The 18,082-nt window shown below is 40.7% G+C and overlaps 1 protein-coding gene across 1 annotated transcript in view; it reads left to right on the top strand.

The window, feature by feature from the left end:
- Positions 1 to 18,082, top strand: part of TMTC2 (transmembrane O-mannosyltransferase targeting cadherins 2) — a 356,119-nt gene that overhangs the window by 119,728 nt on the left and 218,309 nt on the right. Inside the window, exon 2 of the mRNA XM_034772257.1 lies at positions 16,489 to 17,059. Coding sequence (XP_034628148.1) covers positions 16,489 to 17,059 — 571 coding nt within the window. The remainder of the gene's footprint in view (positions 1 to 16,488; positions 17,060 to 18,082) is intronic.

Raw genomic sequence — 18,082 nt, forward strand, 5'->3', positions numbered from 1 at the left:
CGCTGCTTTCTTCTTCGGCGGCACTTTGGCAGTAGGTCCTTCCCTCCGAAAGGGACTGAGGGACCCGAAGAGCCCGACGTGCCGCCCCTTCCCCTTGGCCACCCCAAGCACCTGCTTGCTCAGCTGGTGCCTGGAGCAAGCCCTGGATACAAGAGTGATACATTTATACAAATAGGATGATCACACTCAGTAGATTATAAGCTTTGTAATGATACCTTCCAAGAGACCTTTTGCATGAAGCATATTCCAGTTACATTATATTCACTTATTAGCATATTTTTATAAAATCATATAGACTTCAACGTCACAGCTACTGTCTCAGATCTGTGCTAATTCATCTCAACTTCGTGCCGTTGCAGTGTTATAGCCATTAAATAGGGTTGCCAGGCGTCCAGTTTTCGACCGGAACATCCGGTTTTCGACCAGGCATTACCCTGGTAGCTCTGGTCTGCACTGCTGACCAAGCTGTTAAAAGTCCGATAGGTGGTGCACCGGGGGCCCCTAGTGCCAGCTCTGCAGCTCCCAATGACTGAGAACCGCAACCAATGGGAGCTGCGGGGGTGGTGCCTGTGGGCGTGAGGGCAGCGTGTGGAGCCTCCCTGGCTGCCCATGCGCCTAGGGATGAGGCAGCCACTTCCTGGGAGCCACCGGGACCCTGCACCCTGAACCCCTCCCACACTCTAACCCTCTGCCACAGCCTGGACCCCCCTCCTTCACCCCGGACCCTACACCCCCAGCCAGAACCCACACCCCATCCTGCACTCTGAACCCCTTGGCCCCAGCCCAGAACCCCCTCCTACACCCCAAACCTCTCATCCCCGGCCCCACCCTAGAGCCTGCACCCCCAGCCAGAGTCCTTATGCCTTCTCCGCACCCCAATGCCCTGCCCCAGCCCCAAGCACTCTCTCACACTCATAACCCCTCATTTCTGGCTCCACCCCAGAGCTCACACCCCCAGTCGGAGCCCTCACCTCCTCCTGTACTCCAACCTCCTGTCCCAGCCCAGTGAAAATGAGTGAGGGTGGGGGAGAGCGAGCAACGGAGTGAGCAGGGATGGAGCGAGCTGGGTGGGGCCTCAAGAAGGGGCAGGGGGCTGGGCAGGGGTGTTCGGTTTTGTGAGATTAGAAAGTTGGCAACCCTACCAGTAAGACTGATTTGAAATATGATTTCTGCTAATAGCACTCAAGGTGAACTGAAACTATCTTCCTTTTGTTCACCATCCATAGCTTTTCTAAAAATTTAGGAAGGAATAATTTCAGATTGTCCTGTTTTATGCTTGGAAATCTAAAATTTCTGCTGAAAGACTGAACACTTGCTCCAGGTAAAGTTGATTGCAAACTCCCATGGCTTCACAGGATTGACCCCTAAAGTTTGGCTGTAGCTGTATTTTAGCTTATTCCGTCCATAAATACACAGTACCAGATTCTGATCTCTGACATTTAATGTAAATCAGGGATTATTATGTTAATCTGGATTTGCACTAACATAATTGAAATCAGAATTTAGTTTTATTTGGTCCGATAACCTTTTTTCATTGCATGGCTTTTAATCTAATCTTCATTTATGATAGCATCCAGTAAAAGCCTTTTGAATGCCCTCCAATGGTGGTGGAGGGGGGAGGGGGGATGAAGAAATTTTATTGCATGACTTAGAGTATTTGACTTTCAGAAATGCTTGGTTTTAAATTTAGTTTTGTAAGTTAGCCAGACAAACATACACAGGATGTATGTAATATATTTGTTCCTCCAAATTCAGAAAAAACATTAAAATTCATTTCTGATTCATGTACTTAAGGTTATGCGAGTTCTTATGTATACTGCTGAACTGGGTGCTTTTTGACATTTTATTGTAAAGCTCTAAATCCCATTTTCCAAAGTGAGGTAGGCATTTAGGAGTCTGGACCATGCCTAAAACTTAAGTCGACCTAACTACATAGTGCAGAGCTGTGTCCTGTGTGACATAGGATATCTCCATTAATTTATTTTTTTATTTAACCTATCTTCTAGAACTGAAAGGGACCTTGAAAGGTCATCGAGTCCAGCCTCATGCCTTCACTAGCGGGACCAAGTACTGATTTTGCCCCAGATCCCTAAGTGGCTCCTTCAAGGATTGAACTCACAACCTGGGGTTTAGGAGGCCAAGGCTCAAACCACTGAGCTATCCTTCCCTCCCTCCCCGATTGACGTAATCCCTGTTGTAGATGCCGCTAGGTGGAAAGAATTCTTCTATTGACCTAGCTACTGCCTATCAAGGGGGTGGATTTAGTACAGTGACAGAAAAAACCCCCTCTGTCACTGTAGCAAGTGTCTGCACTATAGGACTACAGTGGTGTGGCTGCCATGCGGCAGCTGTGCCGATATTGTGTTTGTAGTGTAGACATACCCTATGTCCCACTGACTTTCAATGAGAATTGAATTGATACTATGTATTACTGTTGGGCTGCTCTCCTCTCTCTCCCTCTCTCTCTCTTCTGTTGCTGTCCCCAGTTGCCTTCTTTTCCAGCTGCCAACAAATCCTGGATGCTTGTCTCTTATTAGGCTCCATTAGGAGGAGGAGGATAGCTGTTTACTTATTAGCAGCTTCTAGTGGTCAAAAGGCAGAATTTCAGGCAAATGCCTGCTGCCTTCCTATATAGCTCAGCTGATGTGTGATAATTCGGCTGAAATGTGGGAATGCCTGAGAGAGCTGCCAAATACATCTTTGTCACATGAGATGTGACATATTTCATAGCCCTAGACCCTGGTTGAAAAGGAGTTGGGAAAGTAAAAAAAAGAAGTTTTGGAGGTGAATCTGTTTCGGTATTATGAAGTTTGTCTGGCTTTTGTTCTTGACTTACCTAATGTTTGATGATAATTAAGGCTAAAATTTTGTAACAGATATTTTTAGTAAAAGTCACGGACAGGTCACGGGCAATAAAGCCCATGACCTGTCCGTGACTTTTACTAAAAATATCCATGACAAAATGGGTAGGGGGAAGGGTCCAGCACGCAATGGTTCTGGGGTCCCTGCTGCCTGAAGGCAGTGGGGCAGCTGCAGGGTCCCCACACGATCCGCGACAGCTGGGAAGCTGCGGGGGCCCCACTTTGGAGCTCCAGAGTCCCTTCGCCTCTTGCGGCGGCTGAGAACTCCCCACCACCCACAGCGGCTGGGAGCTGTGGTGTCCCAGCTGACAGCTTCAGCCCTGCCGCCTCAGGGCTGAAGTCATGGAAGTCTCTGGAAGTCATAGATTCCATGACTTCTGCAATGTCGTGACAAAATCATATCCTTAATGATAATTTCACTTGACCAATATGAACTGGTGCATTTTTGTAGGTAGACCAGGTCTTCCAGGTGCAAACTAACAAAATATAAGCCAGGTTTAAATTAACGTAAGAGAGTGCAACTTTGTGTGTGCAGAGGTTTTACTACATTGGTTTAAATTAACATCTTTACTTGAACAGTGCAACTTTGTGTGTAGACCAGGCCTTGGTAATGAAGTGGTTTTTTGGGCAAATAAATACAAGGTTTGAGGAAAGGAGATTATTTTCTGTAAGTAAGCACTTTTTATTCTATTTGAGGTAAGGTAAGTAGACCATGTCTGTGTCCTTGTTGTGCTTTGAGAAGTTTCCTCTATATTCGTTTCTACCTCTGTAAACTCCCATGTATCTCTCATTGACTAGGAATAAAATCCAGGTTTTAGTATCTTTGGGATGTCTGTGGACCAGCCTATTTTAAGCCTTAGCTTACTGAGTAGCTGAGGCTAGTATTTAGAAACAATTATTTGCAATATTCAAGTTTTCTGGAATTTAGTTGCAACAAAATATTTTGTTTAACTGCAAAACTTTTTGTACAAACAAGGTTACTAAAATTAGGTTTTCAAAATTAATGACTGACACAAATGTATATAAGAGGAACCCCTTTCTCTTAAAAAACAAACAAACAAAAAACAAAAAAAACTCGCAAACTCCTCCCACAGTATACTCAAAAGAAACAGAAACTTGTGTGAATGAGTGACTATTGCTGCATGAATAGCACAGCAAACCTGAACTGTCTCAGCTATTCCTCAGATTTATTTACTTGGTTCAAGATTGGATGTCTTATGTATGTATAGTCAGTAGGATCCTTGTAAAACAAGGAATTTCTTCATGCCCATCTTATAAATCTAGATAAGAGTCAGCATTTCTTTGTCTGTATCCCTTTAATTGCTGTAGCTATTACTTTTTGGAGCCTTGAAATGCCTCCTATTTTCTTTAATATTTTCTGTTGTTCTGAGTTACTGTATGTAGATGTGGTAAAGTTATTTTTTTCTGAACAAAAATAGGGAAGAGAAATAGTGTAGTGTCATGTTCCACCATAGAACAGTAAATCTAATAAGGCCTGCTGGGCCCACTTTTATCAACTAAAATAGATTTGAAAGGTCAGCGGAAGTTCTAACTATGAATTCTGGCCATGTATCAGGAGCTGGCATTAAATTTTATATCAAAATCTTGAGCTATTTCCAAACTACTGGCTGGCCTGCAAAATGCTGCAAAAGAGTAACCTAAGTGCTCATCATGCAAGAGCTTAATATCTCAGCAGAACAGAATTAGCCATAAAGTATTGTATTGTTTGGGGTAAGCACCATGATGAACTGACAGAGAGAGGAGCACAACACATTTTTCTGGTTAAAGAATTTAAATATCTGTTTCAACAAGGTTTCTTAGAGAAAGATTGTGCACAGTAAGTAATTGTGTCTGCTCCCTGAGTTTCTCTAAAACATGAGCCATTCTTCTCCTTACCCTACCTTTATCTGCTACCTCTTGAGAGCAGATTGACAATACCTAGTATCAGAAGATACTCAGTTCTCCCACTACGCCAAATTCATTTCTGCCCTCCACCCCCATCTCTGGATACTAAAGCAGTGCTGTGCTATGCTATGCAGTAGTTTTAATTAGGGCTTCAGATTTCATGTAGTCTCGTGTGGGTGTGTTTTGAGGATGGTTTTTGTATCTGGTTAAAAAACAGGGGATATTTCAGGCACATCAAAGGTTACTACTGAGGCATGATGCCTCTTCAGTATATGGGAGCAGACTCAGAAATTAAATTTAGGTTAGAGTGTACCTGACCTTTCAGAAAGCCTTTGACAAGGTTCCTCACCAAAGTCTCTTGAGCAAAGTAAGCAGTCACAGGATAAGAGGGAAGGTCCTCTCATGGATCAGTAACTGGCTAAAAGATAGGAAACAAAGGGTAGGAATAAATGGACAGTTTTCACAGAGGAGAGAGGTAAATAGTGGGATCCTCCCATGGACCAGTGCTGATAAACATATTCATAAATGATCTGGAAAAGGGGGTGAACAGTGAGGTGGCAAAGTTTGCAGAAGATATAAAGTTTCAGAGTAACAGCCGTGTTAGTCTGTATCCGTAAAAAGAAGAACAGGAGTACTTGTGGCACCTTAGAGACTAACAAATTTATTAGAGCATAAGCTTTCATGGACTACAGCCCACTTCTTCGGATGCATAGTGGGCTGTAGTCCACGAAAGCTTATGCTCTAATAAATTTGTTAGTCTCTAAGGTGCCACAAGTACTCCTGTTCTTCTTTTTAGAAGATATAAAATTACTCAAGATAGTTAAGTCTAAAGCAGACTGTGAAGAGTTACAAAGGGATCTCACTTAAGTGGGTGATTGGGCAGGAAAATGATAGATGAAATTCAGTGTTGATAAATTCAAAGTAATGCACATTGGAAAACATAATCCCAGCTAAACATTCTAAATGATGAAGTCTAAACTGGCTGTTACCACTCAAGAAAGCGATCTTGGAGTCATTGTGGATAGTTATCTGAAAACATCTGATCAATGTGCAGCAGCAGTTAAGAAAGCTAACAGAATGTTAAGAACCATTAGAAAAGGGATAGATAATAAGACAGGAAATATCATAATGCCAGTATATAAATTCATGGAATGTCCACAACTTGAATATTGTATGCAGTTCTGGTTGCCCTATCTCAAAAAAGATATATTAGAATTGTAAAAAGTGCATAGAAGGGCAACAAAAATGATTAGGGGTATGGTACAGTTTTCATATGAGGAGAAATTAAAAAGACTGGGACTGTTCAACCTGGAAAAGAAATGACTAAGGGGGAATATGATAGAGGTCTATAAAATCATGAATAGTGTGGAGAAAGTGAATAATGAAGTGCTATTTACCCCTGCACGTGAACCACGGGTCACCCAATGAAATTAATAGGCAGCAGGTTTAAAACAAACATAAGCAAGTACTTCTTCATACAACACATAGTCAACCTGTGGAACTTGTTGCCAGGGAGTGTTGTGAAGGCCAAAAGTATAACTGGGTTCAAAAAGAATTAAACAAGTTCAGGTAGGATAGTCCATCAATGGCTATTAGCCAAGATGGTCAAGGACCCAATCCTGAGTGTCTTTAAAACTCTGACTGCTAGAAGCTGGAACTGGATGGCAGGTGATGGATCACTCAATAAATTGCCCTGTTCAATTCACTCCCTCTGAAGCATCTGGCATGGCCACTGTGGGAAGACCGGATACTGGGCTGGATGGACCATTGGTCTGATCCAGTATGCTTATTCTTATGGTATGATGCAAGAGAAAGAAATGTCCGAACACTTCAAAATTAGCTATTGAAAGGATTATATTTGAAGAGGACAATATTTTATAGAGTATCTCAACCTTCTTGTAACCAAGACATTTTTAACCTTTAGTTATTTAAAGCTTTCAAAGCCTTTTAGTCAAAGAAAATCAATAAACTGCAGCACACTTCTTTAGTGAAATCCAGCTAGTGCCCAACAGCATTCCAGTGTTGTCAGAGGTGAAAGTAAGCCGGTATGTCCCGGTATGGCATACCGGCAAGAGCCGGTGCACTGTACCGGGGCGGCCCGACTTACCCAGGCGGCAATTTAAAAGGTCTGGGGCTCCCAGCAGCGGCTGGAGCCCCAGGCCCTTTAAATTGCCGCCAGAGCCCCACCGCCGCTACCCCAGGGCTCCGAGGGCTATTTAAAGGGCCTGGGTGGTAGAAGCAGGGAAGTCCTGGGCCATTTAAATAGTCCCCAGAGCCCTGGAGTAGCGGCGGGGCTCCGGCGGCTATTTAAAGGTCCCAGGGCTCCCACTACCTCTACAGCCCGGCCCTTTAAATAGCCCATGGAGCCCTGGGGTAGCAGTGGCAGCTGGGAGCTCTGGCCATGGTTTAAAGGGCCTGAGGCATAGCGGCAGCTGAGCCCTGGGCCCTTTAAACTGCTGCCGGAGCCCCCGGCTGCCGCTGCTACCCCAGTGGTGGAGGGTGAGGGTACTTACCGGTACAGGGTGGTCTGGGGCTGGCTCTGACCCCCCCATCCCCGCCCCTTCTGCCCAAGGCCCCGCCCCTTCCGGGGGCCAGAGCCGGCCCCAACCCAGCCCCGTACCGGTAAGTCCCTATTTCTACTTTTACCCCTGAGTGTTGTAAACCTCTGTTTCTGTCACTCCTAAGCCACTCTTCCTTGTTTGGAATAATGCAGAGAGAATTCTTCATTCAAAAAGTTATTTGGAGTTTAGGAACTGGCAATTAATAGGCTACTGGTTACCATCTTACATAGTGGTAATAAAAAAATCAAAGCACAGTTTCTAGAATTCGCAAGTTCATTATGTTTGACAGTTATTTTAATTAATTTCAATTTTTTTCCCCTTCGCATTCTGGAAATGTTATGTCACTCTGAAAGATAATTCTCTTCAAGGGTATTCGGGAATTTGTAAAATATGGAAAGGATACAGCACCTTATACTGTGGTGTTAGACATCACAAGGGGTTATGGCACATTTGTGGAATTGTAACCTTTCTCTATGCATTTTGTTCTTGTCTTTGTATTAATGTTTTGATAGTCTTTGTGAACATGTGAATCTAAATCTGCTCCCTTCACTCTTACAAAGCTATGATTCACGTAGGTCCCAATTCAGGAAACGCCTTCAGCATAGGGCTGTGTGGAAAAACTGATTTATTGGTTTGCTGGCAGTTCCAGAAAATAAAATAAAATTGGGTTTGGGTCAAAGTGAAACTTTTTTTTTTTTTTTTTTTTAATGTTCAGTAGTGAATCAAACAAGTTGGAAACATTTATTTCAGGTCAAATGAAAGGTTTTGTTTGACCCCCCCCCAAAGAAATTTTTTTTTGGGGGGGAACTTTTAATAAAAGCAAAGGAAATGAATAATTAGATTCACAAAAGAGGAAGTGGTGGTGATCTCCCCTCTTACAGCCAGTGGTTAGGGCACTCATATAGGAGGAGGAAGACTCAGGTTTGAATCCTTGCTCTGGAGCAGGGATTTGAACACACATCTCATCTGGAATTGAGGAGTGCTCTAACAGCCAAGCTATTGGCTATTCTGGGATGGATGCCTCTCGTGTTGAAAATATTTCACTCTGTGTAAATAATATTCATTGGCACAGGATTGGAACCAGGGTGTCTCCCCCACCCAGGTGAGTGCCCTAGGCACTGGGTCAGAGTCTTTTTCCCAGTCGCTATGGCCCAATGACTATTAGAGAAAAATTATCCCTGGGACATGGAGTATAAGAGGAGCAGCAGCCACCTCCTTCTCGACCACCTCCCATTTTGTGAATGGTGCCCAAATCTAGTCTGAAAAAATGGAAATATATTATTTCAGAAATATCAAAATGAATCGTTTTGACATGTATGGATTTTTTTCCCCATAGAATGAAACAATTAGCTGAAATAGACACAACTTCACAAAATGTTTCACTTGACCTGACTCTGCATTTTTGGTAATAACTTTCAGATTAAAAATTTGCCCATCTCCGTTTAAGCCTGTGGTTAAGCACTTTGCTGATCTGTGGCTGTTTCTGAGTAAGAATGATCTACAAGGCCCATTGCATGTTGTTTTTTTCAGTTATTGCACTAAGATAAGAGGGTTTGGTATGGAACTACTGTTACTGATGGTCAGGGACTTATCAACACTATAACCATTTTTTACATCTTATTCCAGGGCCCATATACCAGCAACATATTCAGTGCATAGTTCTTACTTCCTGTGTTACATTACACAAGATAAATGATTTCCCTCTTCAGTGTAAGAGTCCTCAGTGTGACATGGGTAAATCTGTTTATACTCATATAAAAGATCCATAGTATTGGCAGACGTTTACTAGGCACAGTATAAAGCAGTAGACTTGATTTATTTTTCTATATTGTAAGTTTTTCCTTTTAATCGGATACAAGTATATCTCCGTGAGGAGGGTGGGGTTTAGTGTACACACCCCTTGTCAGTATCTCGGATTGGCTAGGTTTGACGGCTCCCTGCCTACTGTGTTGGCTTTTGTGGATCTCAGTCTAAGGGGTCTGTCAGTCCCCATTCATTGTATAGGGAGTCTAGGCACCTACCTTAGGCTTTGTGAATCATAGTGTTCCTGTAATTTTCTAGGTGCCTAAGGATTAGGTAGTGTATCACAATGCTTAACTCTTTTTGAGTATTCAGGCCTAAATCCTTAGTGCTTATAGGTACTTAAACATTTGAATGACTCAAGTTTTAATGTGTTGATGCTGGGCTAAGCTGTTAAGACATTATATGCACTTAGAACATTTTTCTGACTTTGCAGAGTATCAATAACTCTTGCTAGTGGTTTTAGTGGCAGTGGTCTGACTTACAGGATTCCAAAAGGATCTCAGGAATAAAGAAATGGAGCTTTACCAGTACAGAATGTTGCTAGACTTTTGTCTGTTTGACATGAGCCCAAGTGGGACAACAGCCTCTTGCATGTATTTAGGTGTTCTCCTTTTGGTAAAAATGTGTTCTGTACTTCAAATACTGATGTTCATTTTAAACATATGGGGACCATTAGCAATGTTAAAGCTGGACACATGGTTTAATGTGTTAAATCATTTTAAAATGTCACATCTGGTTTTTACCCTGGTGATAACACCTGGATCAGTTTAGCACTAGCATATACATTTAGGACATATATAGCTGTTAATTTAAAAAACATCTGTTGATTTTTGTGAGTGTGAACTATTGGATCTTTCACATTCTTGGAGTTTGTTGAAACAGTCTTGCCTGAGACACGCTTGTGCTCCTAGGTGTGCACAGATACAGGCAAATAAATATTCTATAGCTGGTGCTAGAGATTTTTTTTTGGTTTGGATGGGGAGATAGGAATTGTTTTGCCATCAGAGCTTTTGTCTTTATCAGACTTCCATTTTCAGATGTGTTGATGGCTGACTATAAGAATTTTTTTTTCAAAACCAATCCATTTTGATACTATGAGTAAGACATCCCACTCTCCTGGGACGTCTGAAATGGGCAGGCATTAAAAATTGAAGAAAGTAGGTTCTCTAACAAGTCTGCAAATCTTGTCTGTGGCTGGCTGAAAGTAAAAATGCCAGTTGTGTTGGAGCTTTGAAAAACGACTTCCCCTGTGACCTGGTGCCTTTTAGAGAGAACAGAGTTTACAGTTCTTTTTCAGAGCGGTGAATGCCTTTTGGAGTTTCTCTTATTATTCCCATTAGCAATATTGGACCAATCTGCAGGATATAACCCAAAGGAAAACTATTAGTACGAGAGGGGGAGAAGACAATGCTAATGTGGCATTTTGTAGTTTTTTATCCCAGAATCTTTCCCAGAGCCAACAATTAATACTACTTTCTATCTGTGCAGAACTCAGAATGTTGTGAGTGCAGGAGCCATTATAGGGAACATGTCAGCAGTACTTTCCAAGGTGTGAAGAAGAGCTGCTCTTACAATTGCTCTTGAATTGGTTACTCAGTGGGGGTAGCAAAATTAACAGTTATTTCTTTGCTTCCTAATTTAATACAAATAACAATTTTCAAATATCAAAACAAAAAACAAATGAAAAAGCTTGCTTATTAGTCTCCTTTAGGGTTTTTTATTTGGGGGAATTGATAAGATATAATGCAAACTATACATGCACAGCTGTAAGTATGAGGGGAACTGGTATAGCGAATGTCCTTGCAGCTCGGTCCTGCAGTGGTGATTTTAGGTGCTGTAGTTTTTGTCCATTTGTCCTTTTTGGCACATGCTATGATGTTTGTTTGTAGGTACCCTATTGACTTAAAATGGGAATTAATGAGAATATTTAGAAATAAGAATAAGTATCTAGAATTGTGTTTCTCCTTTTCTCTTGCCCACTTTTGAATTTCGGGACAAGTGTTTTCAGGCCTCTGAGTGAGGATTATAATCTCTTCCTTTATTCAGGTCTGTTCATTTTCCCCCACTCTTTCTTTTGCCGGCCTCTTCTTGCTAGTGAGTTCCTGTTATGATCCCTCACTTTTTATCACTTGCACCTTTTAATAGGAGTTTAAGAGAAGCAGCTTTCTCTGAGAATATCACCAATGCCATTCCATAAAATAATTATACGTGTAGTGTAAGAGCCATAGACTTTCAACTCTTTCTTCAACTGTGTTCAGGTTTAAGTTATCATCTGCAAAGTGTCTCATTTCTAATGAATAGACTGTTTGGGTAACCCAGACCCTACCATCACTGGGGTCTGGATTGCCTTACTGTATGATTATTAAGTTTGAGCCACTGATTGTTCTGAATTGTGCAGTTGAAAGAAATCTGGAAAACGTCCAGAATGGTCAGACAAGATCAACTGATGAAAAAGTAAATTTTATTGGTTTAAGGAGTTGCCTCTTGAAACCTTACTAAGCTATTATGATGTGAACTGATTATTTTCTTTCCTAGGATTGAGAGTCCATAAGTCTGTTTCATGGAAGCACAGAAAGTCGCTGCCACTTCGTGGAACATTTTTTAAAAAAAAATACTTCAGCTTAGTTTAAAATTCACATTTCTTTCCCATTTTCCTTTACCTATTCTCCTTTTAGAGGGTGGTATTGGAGAATACTTTCTCAATGAGCTCTGGGGATTATGTACTCTATGGATGTTTGTATAGTATAGTCTATCTTTAGACAGCAATAGTGAAATTTCCTATTCCTTGCTTTTTAAAATTTGAAGTGTGCAATATGCCTTAGTACTGCCTGGTTCTTCTGATGTTTATATGGAAATTGTATTCCTGCATCCTTTTGTGCAATGAATGACAAAAATCTTGGCCAAGAATGTTTTTTATTAGATTGCATAATATGAAACAGTAGTAGCTGAATGCTAGCCAGTGCCTATAGGAGACTGCCTCTTTGCTGTAGGACACTTAACTTTTGTTCAATTGTGTTTCCTCACACTCCAGAGCATGAACAGAGTCCTCTTTACTTGTAAACAGTTCAGAAAAAAATAATCCGAGGGAATGCATTTTTGTCAGTACTATAGATTTTGGAGCAGAGAGAAGACAGACTGTGATATGACTTAAACCATCAAGTAAATGCTATGGAACCAGCAAGTTCTATGTTTTTTTTATGACATTTACTTGAAAATGCTAGAATATGCTATCTTGCTTGCATGCACTGCAGCTCTCCTGAAACTTCAGAGATGTCAGGATTTTATACCTAAGCAGAGTGTGATCAATACTGTACATAAAATTTTAAATCAAGGCTTGCAGATAAAGAGCTCTAACCTGGAAAGGGTTAGAGTTATGACAGATTTGTTGCTAGGTCTGTAAAGAATTACTTGAGTGACAGTGGTTTTGGACTGCACACTACGTGCTTCTTTGCAAATATGAGACAGGTATGGTTAGTTTCTGGAGGGAAGGAGAATATGGGTGACGTGTCTAGTTGAGAAGGGAGGTCTTTACCTCCTGAATGAATTTGTACCCTACGTCACTCCATATTGGGGGGGGGAGGGATAGCTCAGTGGTTTGAGCATTTGCCTGCTAAACCCAGGGTTGTGAGTTCAATCCTCAAGGGGGCCACTTGGGGATCTGGGGCAAAAATCAGTACTTGGTCCTGCTAGTGAAGGCAGGGGGCTGGACTCAATGACCTTTCAAGGTCCCTTCCAGTTCTAGGAGATGGGTTATCTCCATTAATTTCTAAATGTAGCTGATCTATCGGGAAAGTACTGTGTTGTACAGGGTTATGTTATTCCTGTGTATTGATGTCATAATCATTTAATGACTTTATTTAAAACTATTACTTATATGGTTTTAATAATGGTGTTTATCATTGTTTTCAGAAAGATGACCAAACCCCCACACATACACATTCTGCCTGAGTTAGGGCAGTGGCAGTTGAACTGCCACTTTATCTTTTGGGGTTTCTGCCTAGGAGAATATATTTAACTATTAAAGGGGCTTCCATACTCCATCAGTGTATCTTTCAATCACTCGTAGCCATGCTCACTGGGATTTATCTGTGCCAGTGCTGCCATCCCCATATAATCTGTATGTCAGCCAAGGCCTTGAACTTTGTTATCCCAAAGAATAGTTTTAATTCTATCTAGCCCCAAACATGCTCCATTCTCCCGTGAATTTCCGTTCCTCTGTTGGTTGCTCTCAAAGCTGTTATCGCCAACTGTGAAATCACAAACAGAGGCTCTATTAAGATTTCCGAAAAGGAGTAAAGAGCAGGAGCAGATAAAAACAAATATTATCCCATCCCTTTCCCAATCCCCCAAAATAAAAACGTCCTCTATTAGTAGTAGTGAAAGGAAAAAGTGTTTGTGGGGTTGGGAAAACAAACACAGGCAACCTGATCCATGGTAGAAGCAGAACTCAAAATGAAAAATGTAAAGTGTTTTAAGAGGCATCACCAGATCTTTAAAGGATTTATGGCGACCTCTTCATAACCTCCATACGTGCAGAGACAAAAGGACATGCAGACAGTAAGCATGTCTAAAGGCATTAGAGGAATGTGCTTTAGACAATGGAACTGCTGAGCTACATGGCATTTAGAGTATTTGCACGGAGTTGCTACAGTTTAGCATATAAGCATTTTTTATTAAAGAAATGTGTCACTCTCACACACAAGTCCCTTAAAATAATGAGATAAAAAATAAGATGGCCTATATGAGACTCTTGAGATCACTTTTTATATTTTTCCAGCTAAAGTGTCTGTTATATCCTTTCTAGTGCAGAAAAGGACTTCAGCTTCAACATTTACTTTCAGATCTGAATTTCAGGCCTTTCCTCTCTGCTGTCTAAATTTAAAGACTTGATTTTGGCCAGTCTCTCTAGTGCGTGTCCATGTGTGTCCAGGTGGAAGGAGTGAGTATGGAAAAACATAATGTTGTATCTCTGTGTTCCATGTTGAAGAAGAAGAACCTTCTCGTCATAGTGTTCTAGTAACTCTTTTCTCAACATATTGGGTAGAATACTGGCCCCTTTGAATTCAGTGGGAATTTGTCCATCATCTTCACAGATTCATAGATTATAAAGCCAGATGGGATGTTTTTGATCATCTGACCTGCATAACACAGGCCATAGGACTTCCCTGAATTAAATCTGGTTTGAACTAAAGCATTTCTTTTTAGAAAGAAAAATTCAGTTTTGATTTAAAAGTTTCTTGTGATGGAGAATCCATCACAGTCCTTAATACATTGTTCCAGTGATTAATTACCCTCACTGTTAAAAAGGTATACCTTATTTCCAGTCTGAATTTGTCTAGCTTCAACTTCCAGCCACTGAATCTTGTTTTACCTTTGTCTGCAAGACTGAAGATACCTCTTATCAAATTTCTGCTCTTCGACAAGTCACCCCTTAAGTTTCTCTTTGTTAAGCTAAATAGATTGAGCTCCCTTAGGCTCTCACTGTAAGGCATGTTTTCCAATTCTTTAATAATTCTCTTGATTCTTCTTTGAACCCTCTCCGATTAATCAACATCCTTCTTGAATTGTGGACACCAGAACTGGACACAGTATTCCAGTAGTGGTCACACCTGTGCCAAATAGAGGTTTTATAACCTGTCTATTCCTTCTTGATATTCTCCTGTTTACACTTCCAGCCACCTCACTAGATCTTTAGGCCACAGCATCACACTGGGAGCTCATGTTCAGTTGATTATCCACCATGACCCCCAAGTCTTTTTCAGGGTCACTGCTTCCCAGAATAGAGTTCGCCATCTTATTAACTATGGCTGTTAAATAAGACTACAGTGGAGCTAGGATTCCATCCCTTCTCTTTAGAGAGCAGGGCACTTTAAAAATGGGTTTTTACAAATTGTGAAGCATGTCAGTGAAGTAAAAGGCATATCCATCTGCTCCTTTGCTCTGGGGTGTTCTCTAACTGTGCCATGTCACTGGAAAGAACTGTGAAGTGATTTTTCAGTCCACTGGTGCACGTGTTTTCCACAATATATTGCAGCCTCTTGGTGAAAATAAATGTGATTTGGCAAATGAATTGCATTTGTTGTGGCCTCTTCGTGCCATATGATGTTTTTGGTAAATGTCTGGGCTTATTTGTTGTATTTAGTCCCAGTTGGAAAGGTAGGCCCTGACACAGGTGGCTCTGTAACTAGCAAATCTGAACACAGAGAGACTATCCCTGACTACGTGTTTGTGCAGCTCCTAGTACAATAGAGCTTCAACCTGATTGGACTCTAGGTGCTACTGTAATATAAATGTTTAGTAATAATAATAAGTGTCCATTCTGTATTTAGTAGTTAAAACAAGGCATCTTGAAACAAGAATTTTATAAAGATTGTTTTACATATGGGGGCAAGCTATTATTTGAACACTGGACATCTATTTAAGCTGTGTGGGTCTAAAACCTTCTCCCATATTGTGATTTGTAAACACAGATTATAGAATTTGTAAGAGTAAATAGTTTTGCAAATGTTATGGTGGACAGGTTTCTACTGAGCTGAATGTAGACATACAGACCGCAAACGGATAAAACTAAGCTCTTACACTAAGTTTTACTTTTACAGTAAGATAGTCACAGCATAGAATTCATAGAGTAGTACATCTTAAAATGTAAAATATATATCTTTTATAAATTTAAGATATTCGAAGAAAAGGTGGAATTGTATCCTTAACATACTCTGTCTTCTGGCCACACCTATGGCATTCTCTGAGAATTCTATGTCAGGCAAAATATATACAGGAAAGTCTATGAACGGGCCAATGTAGCAGCACAAAATATGCATATGTCTAGTGACTTCATGTAGTTATTGTTCATCCATGACATTCAGAATCATTCTAACATCTAAATTAAAATTTGAGTATGAAAGGCCAGCTGGGGTTTTAATTCTGAATTGCTCGAGGATCAGTTGTTTCAACAATGTTTGTCAGTTTGTCAGTTTTTCATATTTCTTTTACATTTTAATTATAACCCATCAAATCTTAAGCGATTGCTCATGGGCTAGACTCAGATGAATGTCATTGAAGGGTGTTTTATTTAATGGCTTCAGCATAACATCTGTTTCTAATGTTTTAAAAGCCAATTTATATGGAAATTTATTTTAGAAAAAGTCAATAGATACAGACACTTTTAACACCTCTTGTATTCTAGTAAAAATTCAGAACTCAAAGTAAAATAGCATTGATATAATGCCATTTTCTTGCTTGCACAACATAAAGAATAACGAAACAAGGACCTTTTTGCATTGCCGTAGCAATATGATTGTATCTTCTCTGTTGTCTTTTTGACTGTTTGATTCATTTCTTTCTTTTTATTTTTTTAATAGCCGAGCTATCAAGACAAACCAGGATCTTCTGCCAGAAACCCCCTGGATCCACATATTCTACAATGATTTTTGGGGAACTCTCCTCACCCACAGTGGGAGTCACAAGTCCTACCGTCCTCTCTGCACGCTCTCCTTTCGCATTAACCATGCCATTGGAGGCATGGATCCTTGGAGCTACCACCTTGTAAATGTCCTGTTACACGCTGCAGTCACCGGGCTTTTCACAAACTTCTCCAGAATCTTGTTTGGGGATGGATATTGGACCTTAATCGCAGGCCTGCTGTTTGCGTCTCATCCCATCCACACTGAAGCAGTGGCAGGAATTGTGGGGAGGGCTGATGTTGGAGCCTGCTTCTTTTTTCTGCTCTCATTGATGTGTTATGTTAAACATTGCTCTACAAGAAGCTACTCAACCAGCACTTGGGGCTGGATCTTGGGGACAGGACTCTGTGCTGGCTGCAGCATGTTGTGGAAGGAGCAAGGAGTGACTGTTCTAGCAGTTTCAGCAGTTTATGACGTCTTTGTGTTTCACAGGCTGAAAATGAACCAAATCATTCCTTCTATATATAAAGTAAGTGAGACTCTGCACACCTTAGTTATTTGTTTTATAAAGCAGCAGTCACTAAATTAATCAGATGCCAACTTTATCTTCCGGTATAGCTTATCAGGGATATCAGCCCTCTGCGAAATATGCACAGATGCCTTATCTTGAAAGTATAATTAAAACCATTCAGTAAATATTTTTTTTGTATTAGTGCCTGGCATTTAAACCATGTGGTATTACCCATCTTTTCATGCTGGGGATGTATTTCGTTCATTTGCTCCCATCTCTTCCAATCTTCCCACTCTGTTTACCATCTAGTTCTTGGTATTTAGCTCCTTTTGGCATGTTGTTATCTCCTTGTATCTTGTCAATTCAGTTTACTGTGGTTGAATATGCAAGTACATCAGCTGATATAAATCTACAAGCCTCCCTGAAGCAAAGAGAGAACACTTAATGTTCAGGTTCAACAGAAATGCACAAGACCTGAATTTAGGGCTCTGGCATACTTTTCCCCCTAGTAGGAGCTGCCATGCAGATCTATTACAACCTCCTCCAGAAGAAATATTTCTCAGAATGGAACTAGTGGCTCACAAGCAAAACAGAGAAGCCTCCTCTGTTGTTTGCATTACAGCAGTGCCTAGAAGTCCCATCTGAGACCAGGGCTCCATTGTGCTTGGCGCTGTACAGAGTAAGAGAAAAGCTGACCAAATTTTTTTCTGATGGATCAATTTCCCATTGGAAAATGCAGATTTGAAAATATCAAAACATTTCATGGGAACATATCAGTTTCACCATTTTTAATGGTAAATTATCAAAATGTTTAGTTCCATGAGGTCAAAGCACTTCGTTTTGACATCTGATATTATAAAAGTCTAAATGAAGCCCTTCACCCCTATTGAAATGAATTACTTTGGAAATTTCGTTTTGTGGGAAATTTTGAAATTTCAACTTTTTGTTTCAATTCAAGACAAAAAGAAATTCTGAAATTCTTGACTTTCCCACAGAATGGAAATTCCAAGTTTTAATCAGCTCAATTTAAGAGACAAGTCC

This window comes from Trachemys scripta, chromosome 1, assembly GCF_013100865.1.
Source record: "Trachemys scripta elegans isolate TJP31775 chromosome 1, CAS_Tse_1.0, whole genome shotgun sequence".
Lineage (NCBI taxonomy): Eukaryota > Metazoa > Chordata > Testudines > Emydidae > Trachemys > Trachemys scripta.